Source organism: Dendropsophus ebraccatus, chromosome 5 (genome assembly GCF_027789765.1).
Source record: "Dendropsophus ebraccatus isolate aDenEbr1 chromosome 5, aDenEbr1.pat, whole genome shotgun sequence".
Lineage (NCBI taxonomy): Eukaryota > Metazoa > Chordata > Amphibia > Anura > Hylidae > Dendropsophus > Dendropsophus ebraccatus.
The window spans coordinates 58,330,997-58,352,580 of NC_091458.1; the positions used below are offsets into that span (position 1 = coordinate 58,330,997).

The window sequence follows — 21,584 nt, forward strand, 5'->3', positions numbered from 1 at the left end:
AAGGGTCTTTAGAACTAGTAAGTAAATGGTTGTATGAACCACTTTTTCACAAAGAATTCATTAAGAGTTCTCTTTCTTATTCAATAATAAAAGATACATTCCACAAAAGGCTTGGAATAGTGCAGCCAATTGCAACCTTACACATATGGTGATTGCTATATTATGTTGGCTAGATATCATTTTAACAATATGGAGAGTATAAAAACATTTTCTTCACTTACTCTGTCACCTTTAGCTCCGGGAATACCAGCAGTTCCTCTTTCACCAGGCATACCTTGAAGACCAGGTGGACCTTGTGCACCATTTGGACCAGATGGGCCAGTAGCACCCTACAGAATATATATGGCACATAACCAAATAGCTCAAATATATCACTACTGCTTTCTAGTGATTAATATGGAGATATATTTTAACTTATCCTACCTTAGGGCCATCAGTTCCAGGAGTACCAGGAAGACCACGAGGACCTTGGAGACCTTGAGGACCTGAGGAACCACGTTCTCCTGGGAAACCACGTTCACCCTACAATGAATTGGCAGCAATGGTGAGTTGGTGGATGCTAACTTTATAGAAATACATCATAAAAAATACAAGTGAATAGTCTCTATAGTTTTTGTTTACTTTTATCATTTTTTAATTAAAGAGAGATTAAACTTAGACTAGACAGTCTAAGAATGTGCCAGATTTATAACAGTGACACATTCTGTTTAAAAATATGATGCACCTTTAGGCCAGGTTCAGACTATGTAACTGTGCGGCTGTATTTGCGACTGTAATTGTGCGGCGGTATTTTTGGTGGTTCATGCATACGCTGGAAAGTATAGGATATACGGCTGCACAGTGCACACTATGTATGAATCTACGGCCCTATCGTAAACGGACCCGTAAAAAATGAACAAGACCTTAGATTGTCTAGTCTAAGTCTGCACAGGTAAGCATAGTTTTACACAAAAATGTGCAGAAATTTTTTGGCACTTTTAAGTCAGCCCCCTTTTCAACCAAACCACACCCACATGTCAGTAAGTCCCGCCCCCTCATCACACTAAAAATGGGGTGTAAGTCATTTACTTTTGGTGAAGGCTGTTTTATGTATCATCCCCATAATATCCTGAAGTAAAGTGAGTAAAGAACTAGAGTCATGACTTACTCTTGGGCCAACAAGACCTGGGGCACCAGCTTCTCCAGGAACACCCTAAAAGGGAGAAACTAAAGTTTAGGATTTTTGTAACAGTACAGAACACAGACAACAATGATAGTAAACCTACAAGAAGTGAAGATGCAGACATAGGTAAAAATCTAAAAACATCTGATTATTATAGCTGATAAAAACTACAGTACATTGTTCTAAATCTTGGACTAGTTTGGACAACACACACACATTCTGACAATATTCTATACTCTATTGTAGACAAAAAAAAAGTTACATTTTTTTCCATTTCACTTATCTTTCCTGATAATACTATTCAGTTATATTATAAAGGTAGCCTAGAAAATCATGTTACACATACAGTACATGGAAACTGTGGGTCAATCAGCCAAAAAACAATTCATTGTGTAGTGGTTGTGCTGGGTTACAGCAACTTAACTCCCATTGAAGTGGTAGGAGATTAGCTGCAGTAACTCAGCACAGCCACTACACACAGAATGGAGCTGCCTTCTCCCATCTCTGTTTCTCTGTGTATGCCAATGCCAAGGTTTGGGCAAACAGCTGTTCAACAAAGATGCTGTCCCTGAATATTGTTATAATGTTGCATATAATAATTATGGTGTTTTACTTTGGACTCATAGCTTAATTTTTAAGATGTTCAACACAGTATGCATGACCTCAAACAAAACTAAATACAAAGTGAACTTTACATAACGTTTTATATTGTAAGTAAGGTTTGACCAAGAGATTTCTTGGAAAATTGATGTAATATCATTTATAATAACCATAAGTCAAATTCTTATTTGGTGGTCTACACAAGGAAAGTTAAAGAACTTTTTACTAGATTATAGTTGTTGTCTTTTATTTTGCTTTTACTATGATGTTGTTTAGAACTATAACAGGCTTTGTTAGTAATAATAAGATAAACAGTTGGCTTCAGAAATACACATTTTACTCACCTGGTCACCTGGTTTGCCACCCTCACCAGGAGGACCTGGAGGACCGGGAAGACCCTGGTAAATTAAAAGGAAAATAGTAATTAAATATTATAATACACAAGTCAGTGTCTACTAGAGAATATACATATATCAGCACATGAACTCCATAATGTGCCATAATGCACACACTGTCATACCTGGAAGCCAGATGGACCGGGAGGACCTTGTTCACCTCTCTCACCAGCAGGCCCCTGTAGAGACACAATATTATTATTATTATGAGAAGGTATACAGCAAATCAATAAGACTACAGGAAATATACAGTATAACATTCTTGAATTTCTTCTCTTTAGTTTGCAAACCAGAATATTCAATGTTTAAATATGGAATAAACTACTGCATTGCTTTAAATATTAAGTTAAGACTCCTGAAAACCAGTGATATGAAGTGACTTTGACATATGTCAAGGGCTATGATCAATCGTACAATGTGCTCTCTATTAGAAGCATAGCATGAGCAGAGCACAGTGGATGTGCCCTTTAGTTTCATAGCATTTTCCCGTAGTGAACATCTACCATGGTTTAAGAATTTAGGATTAAAAGCAATAAAAGTGGGAGGACATTTACAAAGACAAAGACATTTACAAAGTTATGTCAGACACCAGTCTTAAGTTATTGGGGTTATCTAGTGCTACAAAAACATGGCCACTTTCTTCAAGAGACAGCACCTCTCTTGTCTCCAGTTCAGATGTGGTTTGCAATTAAGCTCCATTCACTTCAATGGAACTGAGTTACAAAACCTGCACCCCAAATGGACATGAGTGGTGCTGATGTTAATTCGTGTTGGTGTTAGATTTGCCTTTGTCCCGCCACCAAACTGTAAGCTAGTGTAGATTTCGGCTATGATTTACTCCAGTTTACCTAAATCATATTAAATTTGCCAAACACCCCCTGTATACCAGTCTCAGCCTACTTTTTGCTTTTTGTACCTGGATTATAACAATACCCCACCATCACCCAGCCCATCCATGACTTTTAAGATAAATACAATTTACTTACAGCTGGACCATTTGGACCTTGAGCACCAGTTTCACCATCTTTTCCGGGCAGACCCTAAAATAAAGAGATATTGTCTTACTAGTCTTATTCTGATTTATCAATATTAAAATATACCTGTTAAGACTAAACTTCATGATTATATAGATACTCAATGCAATATATTAACTAGTACAATGTGAAACTTAAAAATGTAACTTAAACTTGTAAAATTACTAAAATGTGTGTACCCATTTACCATTTACTATTAGATAATGGAACATACTTATATATTAAACCTTCTAAAGTGAACATATATAGTCAGTATACATGCATTATTAATAAAGATTATTGCAAAGAATGAAAAGTAAAGTGCTTACTCTTAGACCAGGAGCACCAACCAATCCTTTCTCACCAGCTTTGCCAGGTTCACCCTATAATGAATAAAAAAGTATAATGGTCAATGTACATAATTAGGCATTGGTTGACCAAGTATAGTTGTCATATGCAAAGTCTTAAGGTCCCCATACACTTTAAATAACTGATGGATGACGGCCGTCAGTTATGTCTCCCGACCACTGCCCATCCTCCCCATACACAGGAATGTTCGACACAACCAAGTGTCCCTGTATTATCTAGAGGGAGGGGAGTGGTAAGCCATGGTGAGAGAGCTCTTGTTGCAGCTTCTCTTTCCTGAAACAAAGGAGTCTGGAAGTTATTTTCCATTATGCCCGACCCCTATCACCACCTACATCATCTGTCGGTGGACGGTTGGGACAGCCTCTTAGATTGAGGGCTGAACCCACCACAAGCAGAGGGTATGGCTGACTATAGTCTAAGGTATATGAGTCCTTAACTAAATGATAGGCATGGGCATAATATGAAAAGATAATAAAATTTTGAAGTATAACATGTGTAAGATATAAACAATTCAAATTGTTCTGCCACAGTTACTTAAATAGAGTATAAAAAGTCTTCTTGCTGGTCATGCCATCATACCCACCCTTACCATTACCCTCCGGCCATTTCCCTTTACTTGATTACTAATGTTGCTGTAACTATGGAGAGGGGGACTGGTATAGAGGCTCACATATGGTATGGGTAATATGCACCATCTTGGACTTCTGTTTTATAGTTTTTTTGTTTTTGGCTATTCCTTTCTTTCCAAACCCTTGTCTTCCTCAGCAAAATGACTGCACATAATCAAGAGTAAGCTCAGTGAGCAGAGTTTTCATTGCTATCCACTACATAGTGCTTCTGCCGCTAGCCAGATTTACACTTTAAGAATTCTTGTGTGTACAAAATTGGTAGGTAAATGAAGTATCTTACATTGGCACCCTTAGGTCCTGGGAAACCCATGACTCCAGGCTGACCACGGGCACCCTGAGGACCAGGAGGTCCAGGGCGACCATCTTCACCAGCAGCACCCTAAAAGTGAAAAAAAAGGACAAATCTATTAGATTGAAAAGATAACCTTTATATTATATCTATCCACAATGGAGCACTGAGACGTACTCAAATTGTATGAAAATGAAAAAATACTTACAGTTGCACCAACTTTTCCTTGGGGACCAGCATCACCAGGGCGGCCAGTAAGACCCTGAAGAAATAAAAAGGCTAAAGGTAAGAAACTTGAAAAGTCTCATGCAGACAATGTGTCTGTGTTAGTTGTGAAAACATTTTATAAAGTTGTTTTCCATCATGAGATTTTTATGTGTCTAGACATATATAAAAGTCAGAGGCATAACAAATAGCCATTGTGTCCAATAGTAAGATCTGGAATGGACCACCACCACAATCTCACAAAATTAGTTCAGGACACAGAAAGCATATTATTATTTTTGTCTCCACTCTATACATATCTACTTAACTATCTTTGGTCTCCCACAGAACTGCATTAATATTTCCACTGCCCTTCCTATGGCAATCACTAACTGTAACCAACCTTAATAGAGGATGGCCCACTTGGCAGGTGGGCCCAATTTTCATGCAGTATTATGCTAAATTTTATTTTTATTACTTCATTTACCAAAAATGATATGAAAAACATCTCTAAAAAGTGTTGACCACTAGGTGTCTCCCTTCCCAGCAACCTGCTCTCCACTGCGTGTTGTTAGGAGAATTCTGTCTCTAACTACAGCTAGATCAAGAGAGAACACAGGGGGTGGCTGTGCATCATGAGGGAGGAACTCTCAGGGGCTCAATAACAGCAGTGAGAGCCCAAAAATCATCTTGTCAGCACTCTGAAAGGGTTGATGGAACCAAACCATGCAGGTTTCTAAAAATCTTTTCCATTTATGTTAAGTGCTTAATACAGCTAGGTTTTATAGCTCACATATCAATGGAATCAATAAAGGCAATTTAAATATAAATAAATTAGATATTGGATAGGTTACATTTTGGATTTGAGATTCTTTTGCCAAATATCAAATACTGGCAATATACTGTAAGACAAACTTAACTGTATTGTTTAGATCGAGCTATTGTCACAATTAGGGATGGTCCGAACTGAAGCGGGTGGATACAGCGGGAGGACCGCCTGGAAAACTGGCATACAGCCTATGGCTATGGCTGTATCCCAGTTTTCCAGGCGGTCCTTCCACTGGATCCGCCCGTTGCACGGAGCAGGCAGACAGTGGGAATCATTACCGAGAGTTCGGGTTCGTACGAACCCGAACCGAACTCGGTTCGGACCATCCCTAGTCACAATATTTTGGCCTATGTTTGTAAACTGCAAGTTCTATTAAAAGACTTAGAGGATCCCCAGAGACCATTGATCTGTTGTATCTCACTTACTCTGGCACCAGGAAGACCAGGTTCACCAGGACGGCCAGGATCTCCATTAGCTCCCTTTGGACCACCAAGACCAGGGACACCACGGTCACCAGGAGCACCCTAAAAGAAAAAGAATGTAATCATATTACAATTTATGCAATAAATGTTCTTAATATAGTCAATGTTGAGCTGCAGCTATGTGTATTTTTTATATCACCAATTAATTTGATATATCCCTTTTAATGGAATTCAATGTATTATACTTAGGAAGGTAAAATATTTAGCCATATTTAGATAATATCTTTTACATATAGAGAAATGACAAATGAATTAATAATATATGCCAACCAGGCAACATTTCTACTTACTTTTGGACCAGCAAGACCATCTTGACCAGGGAAACCACGGTTACCAGGAGCACCCTGATGGCAGAAGGAAACATTAATATGGTTATTACTTATAATAAGTTGGTACTTATTATTACCTGGAAAGATGCCAACAGCACCACAATAAGTCAATACATCTTCAGTGTGAATATGGTTAAAATATGTAGTGTAATGGCCAAGTAAAATGATTTATAGAGATAAAAGAGGAAAAAGGCCTGTATGTCAAATGTAGTTGCACAATGAAAACCATATAATGGCTCACCTACAGCTTCAAGTGCAGATTAAAGTGAAGCTGTTATTAGACTATGTAGGACGGACAGGTACACTTTCCTATTAACCAAAACTATATAAAAAATATTGTGTTTTTGCCTAATAGGAGCAATAAGATAGGAGTAATTATAACATACAATGGATGCATAGACTATGTACTCATGAGCAGAGATTTCTCCCCAGCCACTTCAAGCCTCTCCCTGCCCTCCTCAACCGTAACTGATGGCTGGCTGAGGGGAGGCAAAGAGAAGTAGGGAGTGGTCCTCTCTCAAATAGTGGATAGGGCAGCATGGTCTGATGACATATCCACCTTTAGTATGGTGTTCTTCTTCTAGAGAGTTATTTTAGAACAAGTTAGAACATCACAGATGCTTAAAAGTCAACATTTAGGGGTAGATTTGCTATTGCAAATTTACCAGAATTCTGTCATTATGTGCACCCAAGGGCTGTATTACACGGGATGATTATCATTCGAAAAAACTCGTTAGATGGTTCACATTTAAACTATAATAATTTTGTGTAAAAGCAAGCAACAATTAAACGAGTAACGAGAATAGTTTGATTGAATCTGGACCTATCGTCATCATTGATCCTTCACAAATCGTTCGAACATTGTTCAGTGTAATAACATGTTGTTTGGTTGTTAGCTGGTCTATCAACCAGGAAAGGTAGAGCGCAAGAACGACCATAAGTATCGATCATCCTCCTATGTAATAGGATAAACGATTTAAGATTGTTCCTCATATCGGTCGTTTGAGATAATTTATCGTTAATCGACGAAAAATCAGCCAGTGTAATACCACCCTTACATGTGTTGAGCCAAATTTGTCACGAGTTTTAGACCAAAAGTTGGTCTAAACTTTGACACTTTCTCTCCTTGCCTGATATCAAACAGCCTGATACACTGTTTGGCACTGTATAAACATAGACAATATTAGTAAATCTACCCATTAGTTGAAATAATAAAGGTATGTATACTTATGGGCTACACTTACATACACATATCTGTGCTGATTTTCTAGTGACTATACTACTAGTAAACATACCTTGGGTCCATGGGTACTTTAAATCGTACCTGTCATTTCAAGAAACTCATGTCCTAGAGATATATCAAAAGTTTTGATTGGTCAGGGCCTGGATGCCCAGACCCCCATCACTTGCTAGAACCAGTGAGGAAAAACAAGTGACTGACTACTTCTCTGACTATCGTCCCATCTTACTGCAGGAACTGGCCTTTAAAGTTACTGAAACCTGTCTCCTGCTACTAGGACAGAGTGGGAAGAGAACACGCCTAGTGGGCGTTTCTCCCCACTAATTCTAAACACTCAGACCCCAATCGATCAAAACTTTTAAAATGTCTAGGACAAGTTTTTTGAAGGACGGTCCCTATTTAAAGGGGTTCTCTGGGCAGATACTTTTCAGATATATGACAGTTAGTGGTTGGGATTAGACTAATTGACTGGATGGGCCTATGATATCACATCCCTGAATCCAGAGGCAGCAGCACAGGGGGGACCAGACCGGCATGATAATGATGTGATGAAGAAGCTACAGAGATGAGCGCATGGGTTTTTTTTTTCACCCCCATCCCTGGGCATATACAAAAAAAAAAGTCCAGCCCGGACAATCACTTTCAGAATGGAAAGTTACTAACTATGTATAGAAAGTACATCATGTCATTCCTAGTTAATTCTTATGTTGTTTTTCAGTATATAATGATCTTTTTAGTGTCATTGGAGAGAGCTAGAAAGTGGTAATAAACATCATAGACGTATTGTGCATGATACAAACAATGAGCAATATAAAACAGGTGATTTGTGTTAATGATGGGAAGCAGATGGAGGATTGCATGAGTGTGTTAACCTGCATGGCACCAGTACTCTTATCCTATTATAAGTATCGTATTGTGATTTTATGTGGCTGGTTCCTTTCATTGAACAGACAGAGTTATACAGAACTTTATATTTAATTTTTAATTAACTTACTCTTTCACCAGGTGGTCCAATTGGGCCAGCAGCACCAGGTTCACCACGGGAACCTCTCTTGCCCTCCTCACCAGCTGGACCAGGAGCTCCCTGAGGACCTGCAGGTCCCTATAAAACATAATGAAATCTGTATCAGTATTATGCAAAAAGCTTAGTCATAGTATAAATGGTAACACCAGTAAAGTGAGTTATGTTATTTTCTTATCACAAACAATAAAACCCTGTAAAAGATAAATGTTTATCACTACAATAAAGGACTATATGAGTAAGGCTTTTATCTTCCATGTTTACAGGAAAAATGCATTGGCCTGCTAACATGATACCAGTCAGTATTAAAGCCAAAATAACTTTGTAATCTGGAATGGATCTGTCAATTGTTTACTAGCAATCTAGTATCATAGTTCCCTGCAAGTAATCTATGGCATACCATCTAATGGCGTCCAATGCCTTCTATGTTGTATAGGACAGTGATTGTAAAATGTAACATAGTAGATGTAGGTTGGCCATTCCTGTATTTACTGCATGGTACTATAGGTGTACTAGAATGGCATTTTAATCAGTACTTACAATTTCACCCTTGGGACCTTGTTCACCCTTAAAACCTGCAACACCAGGGTCACCCTACAGTGAAGACAAAGAACACATTAACAATAAGCAATTGTTGACATTTGTACTATATGAGGTGAGGTACACAATTACAGCTCCAGCTCCTAACTATGGCTTACCTATATCTGCTACTTATAGTGCTAAAATACAAAAAGATACAGCTTCCAGGCTGCCATAGAGCATGGCAACCTCAACTTTACTAGGCCTACCAGCTACAGGTATATTCGAAATATTATATGCACCATATCATATTCTTTCTGCATATTTGGTTGATTTGAGTTGAAAAAAATTATATTACAGAATTATCAGTATAATCTAAGGATCTAGAAAAGACTTACCGATTGACCTTTTGGACCAAGAGGGCCAGTGGCACCCTGTGGCCCAGGTGGACCACGTGGACCAGGGAAACCAGGAGCACCGGCAATACCAGGACCACCCTAGGATGACACAAACAAAGATTATTGTACTGTCTGACTGCATTGGATACTAGGCCACATCATATAAAGCGTGGTAGAATCTGTTGGCGTTATCCAAATAAATATTATTATTTTATATTATATATTATTATAAACTTAAGGGACTTATTGAAAGAGTACATCTAGATAAGAAACCTAATAAAATAAACACTATATAAACAGTGAAGGCCCTAACATGTAGTTATAAAAATACTGTATACTGTAATAATCATAGTGAATTTTTCAATAATTTACCATTTAACACTGCGTAAACTTTTTGTTACTTACAGTTGAACCTTTAGCTCCAGGGATACCATCAGTACCAGGGTTACCCTAAGAAGACAGAAGAAAACAATGAATTAATACAATACATATTGGTTGGTATGGGTATAGCTTTACATTGTCAGAGTGCTTCACAATGATTAAACACAGCTTTCCATGTCATTCAGTTCAAATGATGCGAGTATGTTGATGATTTAGGGCGACAAAGTTATCAGTGTAATGTTTAATGCTGATAAAACATCATAGGGATTATCCAGCTTAGAAACGGATGATCTATCCTCAGCATAGGCCATTAATATTAGATCAGTGGAGTCCAACTCCCAGCACCCCCACCAATCAGCTGTTTGAATGGGCCACATGGCATGGTTAGTGCCACAAGCTCTTCAGTGTTTGTTTCTACACCTGCATCGCTGTTCTATTGGTGGAAATGCATAAGGTACTACAGTGTTGTTCACTTTAATAGGACAATGCTGCGGTAGCTTGTACCGCTGCTACAAATACTATGGAGACTCAAGGAGTGCACTGGTAAACAATGAGATGGCTGGAGAGCTCCCAGGAGCCCCTTCATCCAGCAGCTGATCAATGGGGCTCTCAGGAGCTGGACCCCAGGTAATCTAATGTTGATGAACATTCTGTGAGGATAGGCAGGCAGTTTTAAAAGCACAGATATCCCCCCCGGTGGAGCCACTTATGCTTTCCCCCCTCTCCAAGTCCCAGTTTTCTTCCCGCCACCGAGAAATCCCTGTTGGAAGCCGTGCGCGCGCTCACTGAAGCAGTCATTCTCTATTGGTGTCGGACTCATCTCTGGTGAGCGTGCGCACGGCTTCCGACGGGGATTTCTCGGTGGCGAGACGGGGTCCTGGACCGAGAATTCGAGGAAGGCGTAAGCATAAGGGGCTCCACCGGGGGGTGGATCTTTAATCCATTAATATATTGACAAGTGTTCATTAATGATCACTTTTTCTGGACTAGTTTATATATTTTATATATTTTCTAAAATATTACTTGGAATTGATCTATTAGAACATATCCAGTAGTTGCAGTACCACTCATGGACACTAGGTCAAATCTTAGCTCTTAGAAGAGGCCTGATATTGTTTGAAATTAGTACAGACTAGTTAAAGGTGTTATCAAGGACTAAAAGACACACCTGTCCCCAGGTTATGTGTGACATTACAACCAGTTCCATTCACATTATTGGAACTTGGGTGCAATACCCCAGACAAACTGAAGACGAGAGTGGTACTGGTTCTAGAACAAAGCCGCCGTATATTGTGGATAGCCTGGATACACCCTTTAATGATAGTGCATGATAATGATGAGCATGAACTGCAATTTTCTACTCTTAGGATATGTATAGCTTTCTCCCAGGAAGGTTAACATTCACTTACTCTGGATTTGCAGCAATCACATCTGCTGGAAGTTTGCTCCAAGCATCTACTTCTTTTTCAGTAAAAGAGCATTTATAAATGATCTTTTGATCTTCTGATCTTTCCCCTCTAACTACCCATTAGATTGTGCCTAGAGATGAGCGAACCGGGTTCGGGTTCGAGTCGATCCGAACCCGAATGTTCGGTATTTGATTAGCTGGAGCTGCTGAACTTGGATAAAGCTCTAAGGTTGTCTGGAAAACATGGATAAAACCAATGACTATATCCATGATTTCCACATAGCCTTAGGGCTTTATCCAAGTTCAGCAGCCACCACTAATCAAAGTTCGGGTTCGGATGGACTCGAGCATGCTCAAGGTTCGATCATCTCTAATTGTGCCCTCTTGTTCTTGTGTTTAGTTTCTTTTAAAAACACTTTCCTGCTAAACCTTATTTATCCCTTTAACATATATAAAAGTTTTATTCATGTCTCCCTTTTTCCTTTGTCTAAATTTACATCTCTACTTCCATTGTATTATCATTCTTTATAATGTACATTTGTATTTGACCAATTTGACCAATCTCTGTGGATTTATAGATTGCTCAGCTAAAACTGAAGACACTTACAGAAGAGCCAGAGGGTCCAGGTGATCCAGGTGTTCCAGACTCTCCCCGGGGACCTTGGGCACCCTCAGGACCACGAGCACCAGTGGGACCAGCTTCACCCTGGCAAGGAGAGATAAGTAATTAAGAAAAAATATACCCACAATATTAATTATAATAATATAAATAATGGTGATGATGATAATAATAATTATAATAATAATACTCATGAGTATCCAGATTGAAAAAAAAAATAGCTGCACGGAGACACAGAAGATAGAACTTCTTTACCTTTTGGGACCTGTATTAGAAATGTACACACAAACTACAACAGCATTTAGTAATTATTTTAGTATATATTGTTTATTTATGTACATAGTATTTATTCTATTGTTTATTTATATAGTATATATTTTAGTGTATAGTGTTTATTTCTATAGTATTTATTTTAATGTATTTTATTTAAGTATATTTTTAAGTGTATATTGTTTCTGTATTTCTATAGTATTTATCTTAGTGTATATAGTGTTTATTTATGTATATAGTATTTATTACTAATAAATTATTTATTATTAATAGAATTACTGTATTATATGCAGAAAAAAAGTGTATCTGTTTGGACTGTGTTGGTCTGATTGTTTTCCACTTCTGCCACCTAGTGGCTGGATGGTTGTTTTGCACTTTTAAATAATAATAAAAAAAGTTATGTGGTTAACATACATATGGACTGCTTGTGGGGGATTGGCATTGCACATAGTACAATTTTGGTAAGCTTTTTTTTTTTTAGAGGGGGTCTCTTTGACTATTTTCTTTCAAACTTTTTCACACTAATCTATTTAAGTCTTTTAAGGCCTGGGACATAAATTGAATTTCTCAGGTAAAGCCCATTAGTCTATGAACTTAACATATGAACTGAATGCATATAGTCAGAATTGAGTAGTGAGCATCATAGTGCTAGTATTGTATCTATTCTGTCTACGTGCCTCCTTTCAGTATTCAGTATGTAGGACCATTGTGTTATTCATGCACTGATGCATTCTTTCCTGTCTCCTTTTCACAAAGGGCCTTGTTTACCGAAATTCCAGACTGGACCCCTGTGAGTTCCAGTTACCCAGGCAACTGCTGCAACTAGTACTCCTGGGAATTGGAACTTCAGAGCTAGGATAACAAGGAGCTTTCTATTGAGATTTCCTCTAAAATTTTTAAGTGGCTTGTAATAAAACATGTGCCCATCCTCCCCATACTTCTCTTCTTTTGTCCTTAGCCTGACCTCCTCTGCCCCCTGCTCTTTCCTAAGCCTTTGAAATGCTCACAAGTTTGCCAGGTGTATGGAAAAAGGCTTGTCCACTAAAGAAACTAATCTAGTTTAATATTGTGAGATGCTTATCTTGTGGCCTTCACATAAAAGTACATAGGAAGGTCATTGACAATATGTTGTCCACATTCTTTAATATAGATATTTAGATATTGTAATGTGTATCCATAGGGCCTCTGGAAGTTAAAATCTGCATTACATGCAAATTTGTTGCGCTTTGAACTTTAACTTTTTGTTATTTTTAGTGTAATCTAGTTAAGGCTCATCAGCATTAATAAATATTGGGCTAAATTTACTTATTTTAGCTTTTTAGGAGGTATTTGCTTGTACAATATGCTAGTCTTCCCAGATAGCACATATAACAATCAGCACATTCTAATGCAACACATTTGTAACCATTTACAGCCCATGTATTAGGTCTATCCTGTTGTCTGTACATACACATATTGGCTATGTTCACACTACGTCCAAAAAAGGAAAAAAGCGTCTGTGTGTTTAAAAAGATGTCCGTTATTGCATCATTTTAGGTGAGTTTACTAAAATGAGTTGAAGTCTATGGAATAACGGACGTCTTTTTCACACATTGTATTGAGTGCTTCTGCCCCAAAATTCAATCATTCAATATGATGTGTGAAAAAGACGTCCGTTTTCCCATAGACTTCAATGCATTTTAAGTCACTTAAAGTGATGCAATAACGGACATCTTTTTAAACACAAAAAGCGGACGCTTTTTCTTTTTTTGGACGTTGTGTGAACATAGCCATTGCATGAAATATTGGTGGCATTTTCTGTCCTGAACAGATAATTCCCTATATGCTATGGTGTGTCTATTCATATAGTATACCTCATTCATGATACAATTTCTGTAAATTCTATCATTGCACATTGTAAGACCCTCTTCACACGTTCATGTCAGTTTTTATTGTCAGGAAATCATAGTCAGGATGCCTTCAGAAAGGCTTCAGAAAACCATCAGGATTTCCTGACAATAATCAGTATTTTCCCTTAGGAAACCATCAGGAGTGCCTTCAGGATTTCCTGATCAGAAAAAAAATTTATTGTAGCATCCGGAATTCCAGACGCTTTCCAGATGCGCATCATGAAAACGTCCAGAATTCCTTATGTTCCCATAGACTCCTGTGGGACAGGTTCTATAGGACAAGTTCTATAATTTCTTTACCTATTTCCTTCCCTCTCCTTCAGGTGATTTTAAGAAACTTTGTAATTGAGTTTATTAGGCAAATATGCCATTATCTGCATTCAAAAAGACTTTCCCCAGGTCCCCCCACCCTCCTCTCTCTCATTCACTGCTCATTATCAGGAAATCTCAACTCTTATATCAGTCGAGCCCTGTCTAACATATGGAGAGTGGAGGGGGGAGGAGGGAGATTAGTCGCCAGCACAGAGCAGAAAACAAAGGATTACACAGTGGGAGCTGTGTGAAAGCCGTCTTCAGAGGTCATAGAGGTCAGTGCTGACTTCAGAGGAGATAGCCTGGTGATGTAGCTGTAAATTAACTCTTTGTTGGCCTGTTTTGGTGCCTCATCTCCCTTAACCCCTCCCCTCTCCATAGAAAACCATGAAGACAGGATGGAAAGCTTTAAACTGCTTTTTCATGATAAAAATGCATTTTTCAGCTAATAAACCCAATTAAAAAGTTTCTTAAAATCGCCTGTACTATTGATTTCTGCAAAAAATTTAAATGACAGTGACACTTTAAATGGTGTCTGTGACTAGTGTAACCCTATGTGTCTGGAAATCAGACAAGATTTCCTAATAAGAAATCCAGACACATTTTCCTGATGTGTCAAGGGGGCCTTAGCATTTTCAAACCCATGTTTGATACTTTCTATGCACACTTAGCTTTTAGAATCAAATAACCACAGTCATATGATGCACTGCAGTGATGCTTCATATCGTATATCCTCCTGTATCATATTTATCCTTATATGTTGGTAATTTCATTGATTCCTGGCTACTTAAGTGGTGTTCACTGATCCTCCAGGAAACTCAGTTACCTGTCAGACCCGTGAACTTGACTGTTTTAGTACAAGTCTAATGTCTGATTGACTCGGCCTCCTGACAAATTGCTGTTAGTTGACACATACCTTAGAGCCAGGGGCACCAGGGAAACCAGGAGCTCCAGCTGGGCCAACAGGTCCCTGTAAACAAAAAGAGACTGTGAGTAATTTAAAGGCAGTAAAAAATCTCAGTTTAGCTTAAAGTATTTTGACAGCTGTAAAGGAAATGGAAGCTTTGCTAGCACTGTATACAATGCAGATAAACAGTATACATTGCAACTAAACAGACAATTACAGGGGGCAATTTACCTCCAAATAATGGGACAATAAATGTGTTTGATTTTAATTAGCGACTGATGGATTTGAAATTGCTGAAGATTATTCAGGGATTGCATACAACAATAGGAAAATGATTGTGACTCCGACTGGTACTGAATTAGATTTCAGAAGGAGTTTTGAACATTTCATTTAATAAAAAGATATAAAAAGCAATAGGAAACAAAATGTAGATAAAATGAGCAAACTGATTGGATGACTTACAGGAGGACCAGCGGGACCGGGAAGACCATCATTACCACGAGCACCCTGAAAAGGAGATATCATGATATAGTAAGTAACAATAATAGATTGCAATGTTTTAGTGTATAGTCATTAAGATGTAAAATTTATACTCTAAAAGTAAATCATATAAGCAAGGCAGATCACTTAGGAATCACATACACATTTGGTTTATGTAGTTTAGCTCTTATAATATAACTTACCTACACCTGTATACCATAATTTAATATAGACAGCTACATTCTTTAAATTCTGTGGTCTAAAGAGGCATACCGCCAACACTATAAATCATGTAATATCAGATAGCATAAGGCATTGGACTACTAGATTGTTATTCATAGTTCAGTGACACCTGGTGGACAACATATTACATTACTTATTCTGTATTTTATTGGAATAATTTCATCAGGCTAACTACTATCTAGATCTCACTCAATACTGCCACATGGTGGTAGCAATCTTGCACTGCATCCTTTATGCAGGTAAAATTATTTGGTGAGAACTAACGCCTCTATAATGCCACCCAGTGGATGAAATGTGACATTGCATGCCTTCCTGGACACCTGCATTACAGAGGTATTCTGGGGAGTGGAAAGAATGTAAAGGTCATGTAGTTCATGATAGATATACTGTGGACATAGCTGCCATAGCGATACACCTTCACAGCTTAACAAAATTATCATTTCCAATACAATACTTTACTTTTTCCTCTATGCAGTTCTCTCTTTATTACTTATAAGTATTGTAAGAAGGTCTCATTTTCATGCTATGGCTATGCTGTATTATTATTTACATCATATCTTTTCTAGGTTACAAGCTGCCAGGAGCATTTGAAGTGGCACTTTTTTTTCTACTTTTTTTTTCTCCCAGGAGCCTGAGGGTTGTGGGGGATGTCAAACAATTACTCATTCTGTAAGTTTCCCAAATACCAGTCATGCACATTCTGCTTTCCATTTACTTATTCACTGTAGGAATGAAACCAATTTTATAACCTTATTGTTCTACTGGGCGCTGTAAAGCCTGTTAACATATTGGAGTTAACATGGATTTCAAAGTGAATTTTACAATTGATTGATAATGTATGTGCATGGTGTTTCCACAACCCCATTGACATGCAATGGAAAATTTCCATATGGTTTTTTGGCAACACCATATTCTTCTTATTTTTACAGTTTGCACAGAGGATTAGCCAATTGAATTACAACGAGTTTAATCCTGATATGGATTCTCAGCACTGCAACTGCTCATCTGCAACACATCCAAGGTTCAAGCTTGGAACTATGTGATTGAAGGTGACATGGAAGCATACCCTTACTCAACTAAACCAAGGTTATACTCTCCTGGCACTCTGTATTTTATCTTTTATGTATTAGATGCAGTAGTGGATTATAATAGGGGTGTTCCGGACGGCAGCCCGGGGCCCTGAGCTCCTGGGGGGCCCATGACCCCCCAAAAAGACTTATACTTTCAGTGGTTTACTGTCTCCTGGCTACACTTCCGCCATGATTTACAAAAAAATCACATTTTTTTTAATAGCAATTTTGCACAAATCAGGACATCATGACATTATCTGTCCTGTACTATGAACGCCAGGCTAGTGCCGCCATAGTTACAGTGGGGAGGGGGGGCCCAGGCTTGGTGAACAGCCCGGGGCCTATGATAAAGTTAATCCGCCCCTGATTAGATGGGCAGTAAATGAAGGTAACCAAGTTTGCTATTACCATTATTACTGCATTATATACTATTGTCCAGGCAAATCTATGGGATTTGTCTTCTTACATGTAATCTGGTACTAGCCATGCAGATGCTTTATCATAATAGTTTGCCTTTCCCTGGGACTGTAACCTCACATTGTGGTTGAGTTGTGGTAGTGTCACATTTTTTGCCACAGTTTCCTGCAGCAAAAACCACATTGTAATCGCAACACAACCGCAATGTGTGAACACAGCTTGAATGATTGGGTCATTACAAAAGAATTTTCCCATCGGAGTGTTTTCAAGTATTAAGAATGCTGGGATTCTTGCTTTAACAAGGCCTCTGCTCTTTTCATCAGATTCCAATGATCAGATTTAATCAGGCCTGATACAACTTTGTGGTTTTGTTCTAAATGTTTTTCAACCTCCTGTAAGTAAGAAAGAAAGTCTAGACAAAGCTTGGGGACTATGAAATTTCATGTTAATTCTCAGGGCTTATTATAGGGCAGCTGTGAGCCAAGGAAAGCTATGGAGGAGGAATGTTGGAGACAAGCCTAAACAGAGCCCATCCATAGATATGCAGCCATGGTCTGCTATTACTCCAGGGTATTAAGGAGAAACACTGATCACTTCTATTTCCTATATCTGCTTTCATATATGTACTTAGATATGCCTCATCACAGAAGTTCTGTTTTCCAGTGAGTTAACTTAAGCTTATACAATGATTTGTATCAATACGACATTAACCTCGGAAGTTTACATTGAATTTTTCAATCTATTTTCTCCAGTGACTGATGTGCTGCCAGTCAGTACATGTAAGCAGTAGACTACATGAAAACATAATCCTTATTCTCTCTCGTAATTGTTTTCACTATGCAAGTCATGTCAGGTTTCTCGGACAGATGTGACTTCAAAGATTCAAGCACTTGAGACACTCTACCTACATTTACAGCTGCTGAGGTGTCTGGGTGCATGGGACTAAAGAAAATCTTGGTGTCTTGGTTAAGGCAAGGAGGCAAATAGGAAGCCAACTCTTATGGTGTCGACAATGGGTGTACTTAATTTAATCCTTAATGTCTTATCTCGGTAATCCTTGTCATGTCATGTTCTGCAGACAAACATGACATCAAAAGAAACCAACACATGTAATCTAAGAAGAGATCATGGAAACATACTTGGGGCAGTCTTCTTCCAATTACAGCTGCTTATGTGTCTGGCTACATACAGTAGGTTTAAAGAAGATCTTAGTGCCTTGGTAAAGGCAAAAGGGCACCTAAGAAGTCAATTCTGCATGTGTAGATGCCAAATGTCCCTAATGGAGATGAGAAAATTGATCTAGCATGAATTGTATTCAGTCCAGAATTCAGTTTAAAACTCAGATTTGTTAGGTTTAAAATTCTTTGATTTGTTTCATCCCTGCTCCTGTACAAGGGTATTACAGCTTCCACTCATTATATTTGCTGGGCCGGGTTTTCTGCACCCAACCCAGTCGCTGAGTGTACTGTAGAGGAGCAGGGACACCTGCATTTGACAAGCGTCCCTGTTCCTGAACATATTTTTCATCTGCAGTCACAGACCAGTCAGGACTCTTCAGACTTGAAATGAATCTTTGGAGATTCAGTCATCCCTACTCCTTAATGTAATCCTTAATGTGTGATGATGGCTATATGAATTCCTGATACCTGCGAGTTAATTTTTGCACTCAACATGCAATGAAACATAAATGTATAATATTTTCTAGATTTAACACGTACAGCAGCACCAGAAGGTCCAGGACGTCCTCTCTCACCAGGCAGACCACGTGGACCCTAAAAGAAATGAAGATATGAGTCAATCAATGTGCCAATGGGAAATGTGGATATTTATGATTACAGAAAATAGCAAAGTTTGCTATTGTTACAAGCCTACATGACCATATGTGCTATTTTGTTAGCAACCAACGAGTTCTTTCAAATGTCATAAGGTCTAGCTAATATGATTGGGGGCGGTGGTGGTTTGCTGGCATATCAGAGCATTACCTCTGATTGTCTTGAAATTGCTGGCAGCATTTTCTACCAACCATTAGAGGAAACAGAATTTGGACACAACAGTTTATTATTTCCAATCTTGTTATTCCCGTGGGGCATAAGATGACTGGGGAACAACTATATGTTCCTGCATTTATACATATACTGTAGTTTTACAACCATGGCAGCAATATAAAGGTTATAGTGTATTAAGAGAATTATATGGCCATGGTCTTAACCATTTGAATATCATGTAATGCCATATTTTCTAACCTGCACTGAATACTGATGCAAAGGGAACACAGGTAACTACAACTAACTCTCTGCTAAAAGAAGATACTTACCATTGGGCCAGGAGCACCAGCTTCACCGGGAGCACCACCTTCACCCTATGGAATAAATGAGCAAAAGGTCAGAGTCAGTAAATGCCAGTCACCTATTAAACATACTGAGAACCAAAGCAGGCATGGGCTATAGAAGATGTGTATTGTCAATAAGTATTTTGTACATATTGATCTTTTTCTATTCATGCATTAAGCTTAACATGTGCAAAATATATCACAAATGACATATGTTTTATAGTGAGCATCTTACATTATACTAGACTGTGATTTTTACATAGACTGTGGCAGTCACAGTCTATGTAAAATAGTGCAAATAAAAGTAGAAACTAAAATTCCTTCATAAACAGGACCTTACCTTGGCACCAGCAGCACCAGCCTCTCCCTTTGCGCCATCCAAACCAGGGTAACCCTATAGAAGAAAAAGTCACATATTACTATAAAATAGACACAAACTGGACAGTATCTATTCTTACAACTAATGGAATTCTATATGTTATGGTGGATTATACATTTTATAATGATAAACAATGATTTTATTGTCAGATACATACTCTGTGTCCTTTTACTCCTGGAAGTCCTGGGGTACCGGGGAATCCACGAGCACCCTAAAAAAATAAGATTATGGTTAGAACAATGTTCAAAGTATAGGGTCAAATGAGACAATAAGCTAAAGGTAATGTGTTTGTATAGAATAATGTACTGTGAATAAGGCATTCATTCTTCCCTTTGTGTCTAGTACTTGTCTTGTAGGTCTTGGAGCACTGTAATGATGTTCTCACCCCTGTGCAGTATGATATACTCCAGCTGTAACTTCAGTATTTCATAAGTAGGACATCATATGCACATGTGTTACTCCATCAGCAAGATATGGCGTCCTTCATTCAGTGTCTCACAAGTAGGTCATGATGTGTCCCATAAATACCGTCACTGTTTAACCAACAAGACGTGACATCCACCATTGTATGAATGTTCCAGTAGAATGCCTTGTCAACTCCCAATGGCAGAGCTGCGACATGTGGACCTGATCTTCTCGGGTTCCAGAGTTCCAGTGATGCGTGATGGTTTCCATTGTTAGAAACTACTATATTCCAATAGTTGTAGGAGTTATTTTTCATGCTGTATTGTTCATCCAGTAGAACAATGTGTCATCCATTAACCGTATCAACATCCCAGAAGTGATAACTCCGTTATTAGGGTGTAAAGATTTATTGTAGTTTCCATGCATCATGATGTATTCCGATAAAGTTTGAGGTGCAGGTCACAAATCTTCCTCAGCAGCAGTGATTTATGAAACCAATGTTCCACTTGTAACTCCAAAGACCTTAGTGTCTGGATTATGTGCTGGACTAATATAATACATAAAGTTGTAGGTATCTACCTACAGGAGTGGGGCTTGTATCTACCATATATACTGCTAAGTGGTGGTGACAACTACTGGGAATAGGTCAATGACTTTGTCAGTCCAATAATTATCTGTACATGTTTCTGTGTAAAAGTGTGTAATATAAGGGGGATTGATGGCCAAAAGCTCTTACCTGTGGTCCTGGGGGTCCACGTTCACCAGCTTTACCAGGCTTTCCAGCTTCACCCTAATAAAACATCAATTTAGTTAAAGACTGGAGACAATAGTTCACTCAATTGTGACCCAATCAATGCTAATGTCTATTACCAATATATATTATGTATTACTCTATAGCAGGTATATCTAAGGAGGTTTAGCAACAGAATTATGTTATTTGGGAGAATTATGTGACTAATTATTGTGCTATGTTTTTTCTTTTATTAACAATTACAT

General features: G+C 38.3%; 1 protein-coding gene across 2 annotated transcripts in view; it reads right to left on the minus strand.

Annotated features, from left to right (window-relative positions):
* Window positions 1–21,584, minus strand: part of COL2A1 (collagen type II alpha 1 chain) — a 47,452-nt gene that overhangs the window by 14,313 nt on the left and 11,555 nt on the right. For both annotated transcript variants that reach the window (XM_069970270.1, XM_069970269.1), the window contains 23 exons: window positions 21,325–21,378; window positions 20,341–20,394; window positions 20,145–20,198; window positions 19,790–19,834; window positions 19,194–19,247; window positions 15,728–15,772; window positions 15,275–15,328; window positions 11,876–11,974; window positions 9,885–9,929; window positions 9,480–9,578; window positions 9,103–9,156; window positions 8,536–8,643; window positions 6,263–6,316; window positions 5,916–6,014; window positions 4,666–4,719; window positions 4,449–4,547; window positions 3,500–3,553; window positions 3,144–3,197; window positions 2,283–2,336; window positions 2,107–2,160; window positions 1,148–1,192; window positions 424–522; window positions 222–329 (listed from right to left, as the gene is read on the minus strand). In XM_069970270.1, coding sequence (XP_069826371.1) covers window positions 222–329; window positions 424–522; window positions 1,148–1,192; window positions 2,107–2,160; window positions 2,283–2,336; window positions 3,144–3,197; window positions 3,500–3,553; window positions 4,449–4,547; window positions 4,666–4,719; window positions 5,916–6,014; window positions 6,263–6,316; window positions 8,536–8,643; window positions 9,103–9,156; window positions 9,480–9,578; window positions 9,885–9,929; window positions 11,876–11,974; window positions 15,275–15,328; window positions 15,728–15,772; window positions 19,194–19,247; window positions 19,790–19,834; window positions 20,145–20,198; window positions 20,341–20,394; window positions 21,325–21,378 — 1,539 coding nt within the window. The remainder of the gene's footprint in view (window positions 1–221; window positions 330–423; window positions 523–1,147; window positions 1,193–2,106; window positions 2,161–2,282; window positions 2,337–3,143; window positions 3,198–3,499; window positions 3,554–4,448; window positions 4,548–4,665; window positions 4,720–5,915; window positions 6,015–6,262; window positions 6,317–8,535; window positions 8,644–9,102; window positions 9,157–9,479; window positions 9,579–9,884; window positions 9,930–11,875; window positions 11,975–15,274; window positions 15,329–15,727; window positions 15,773–19,193; window positions 19,248–19,789; window positions 19,835–20,144; window positions 20,199–20,340; window positions 20,395–21,324; window positions 21,379–21,584) is intronic.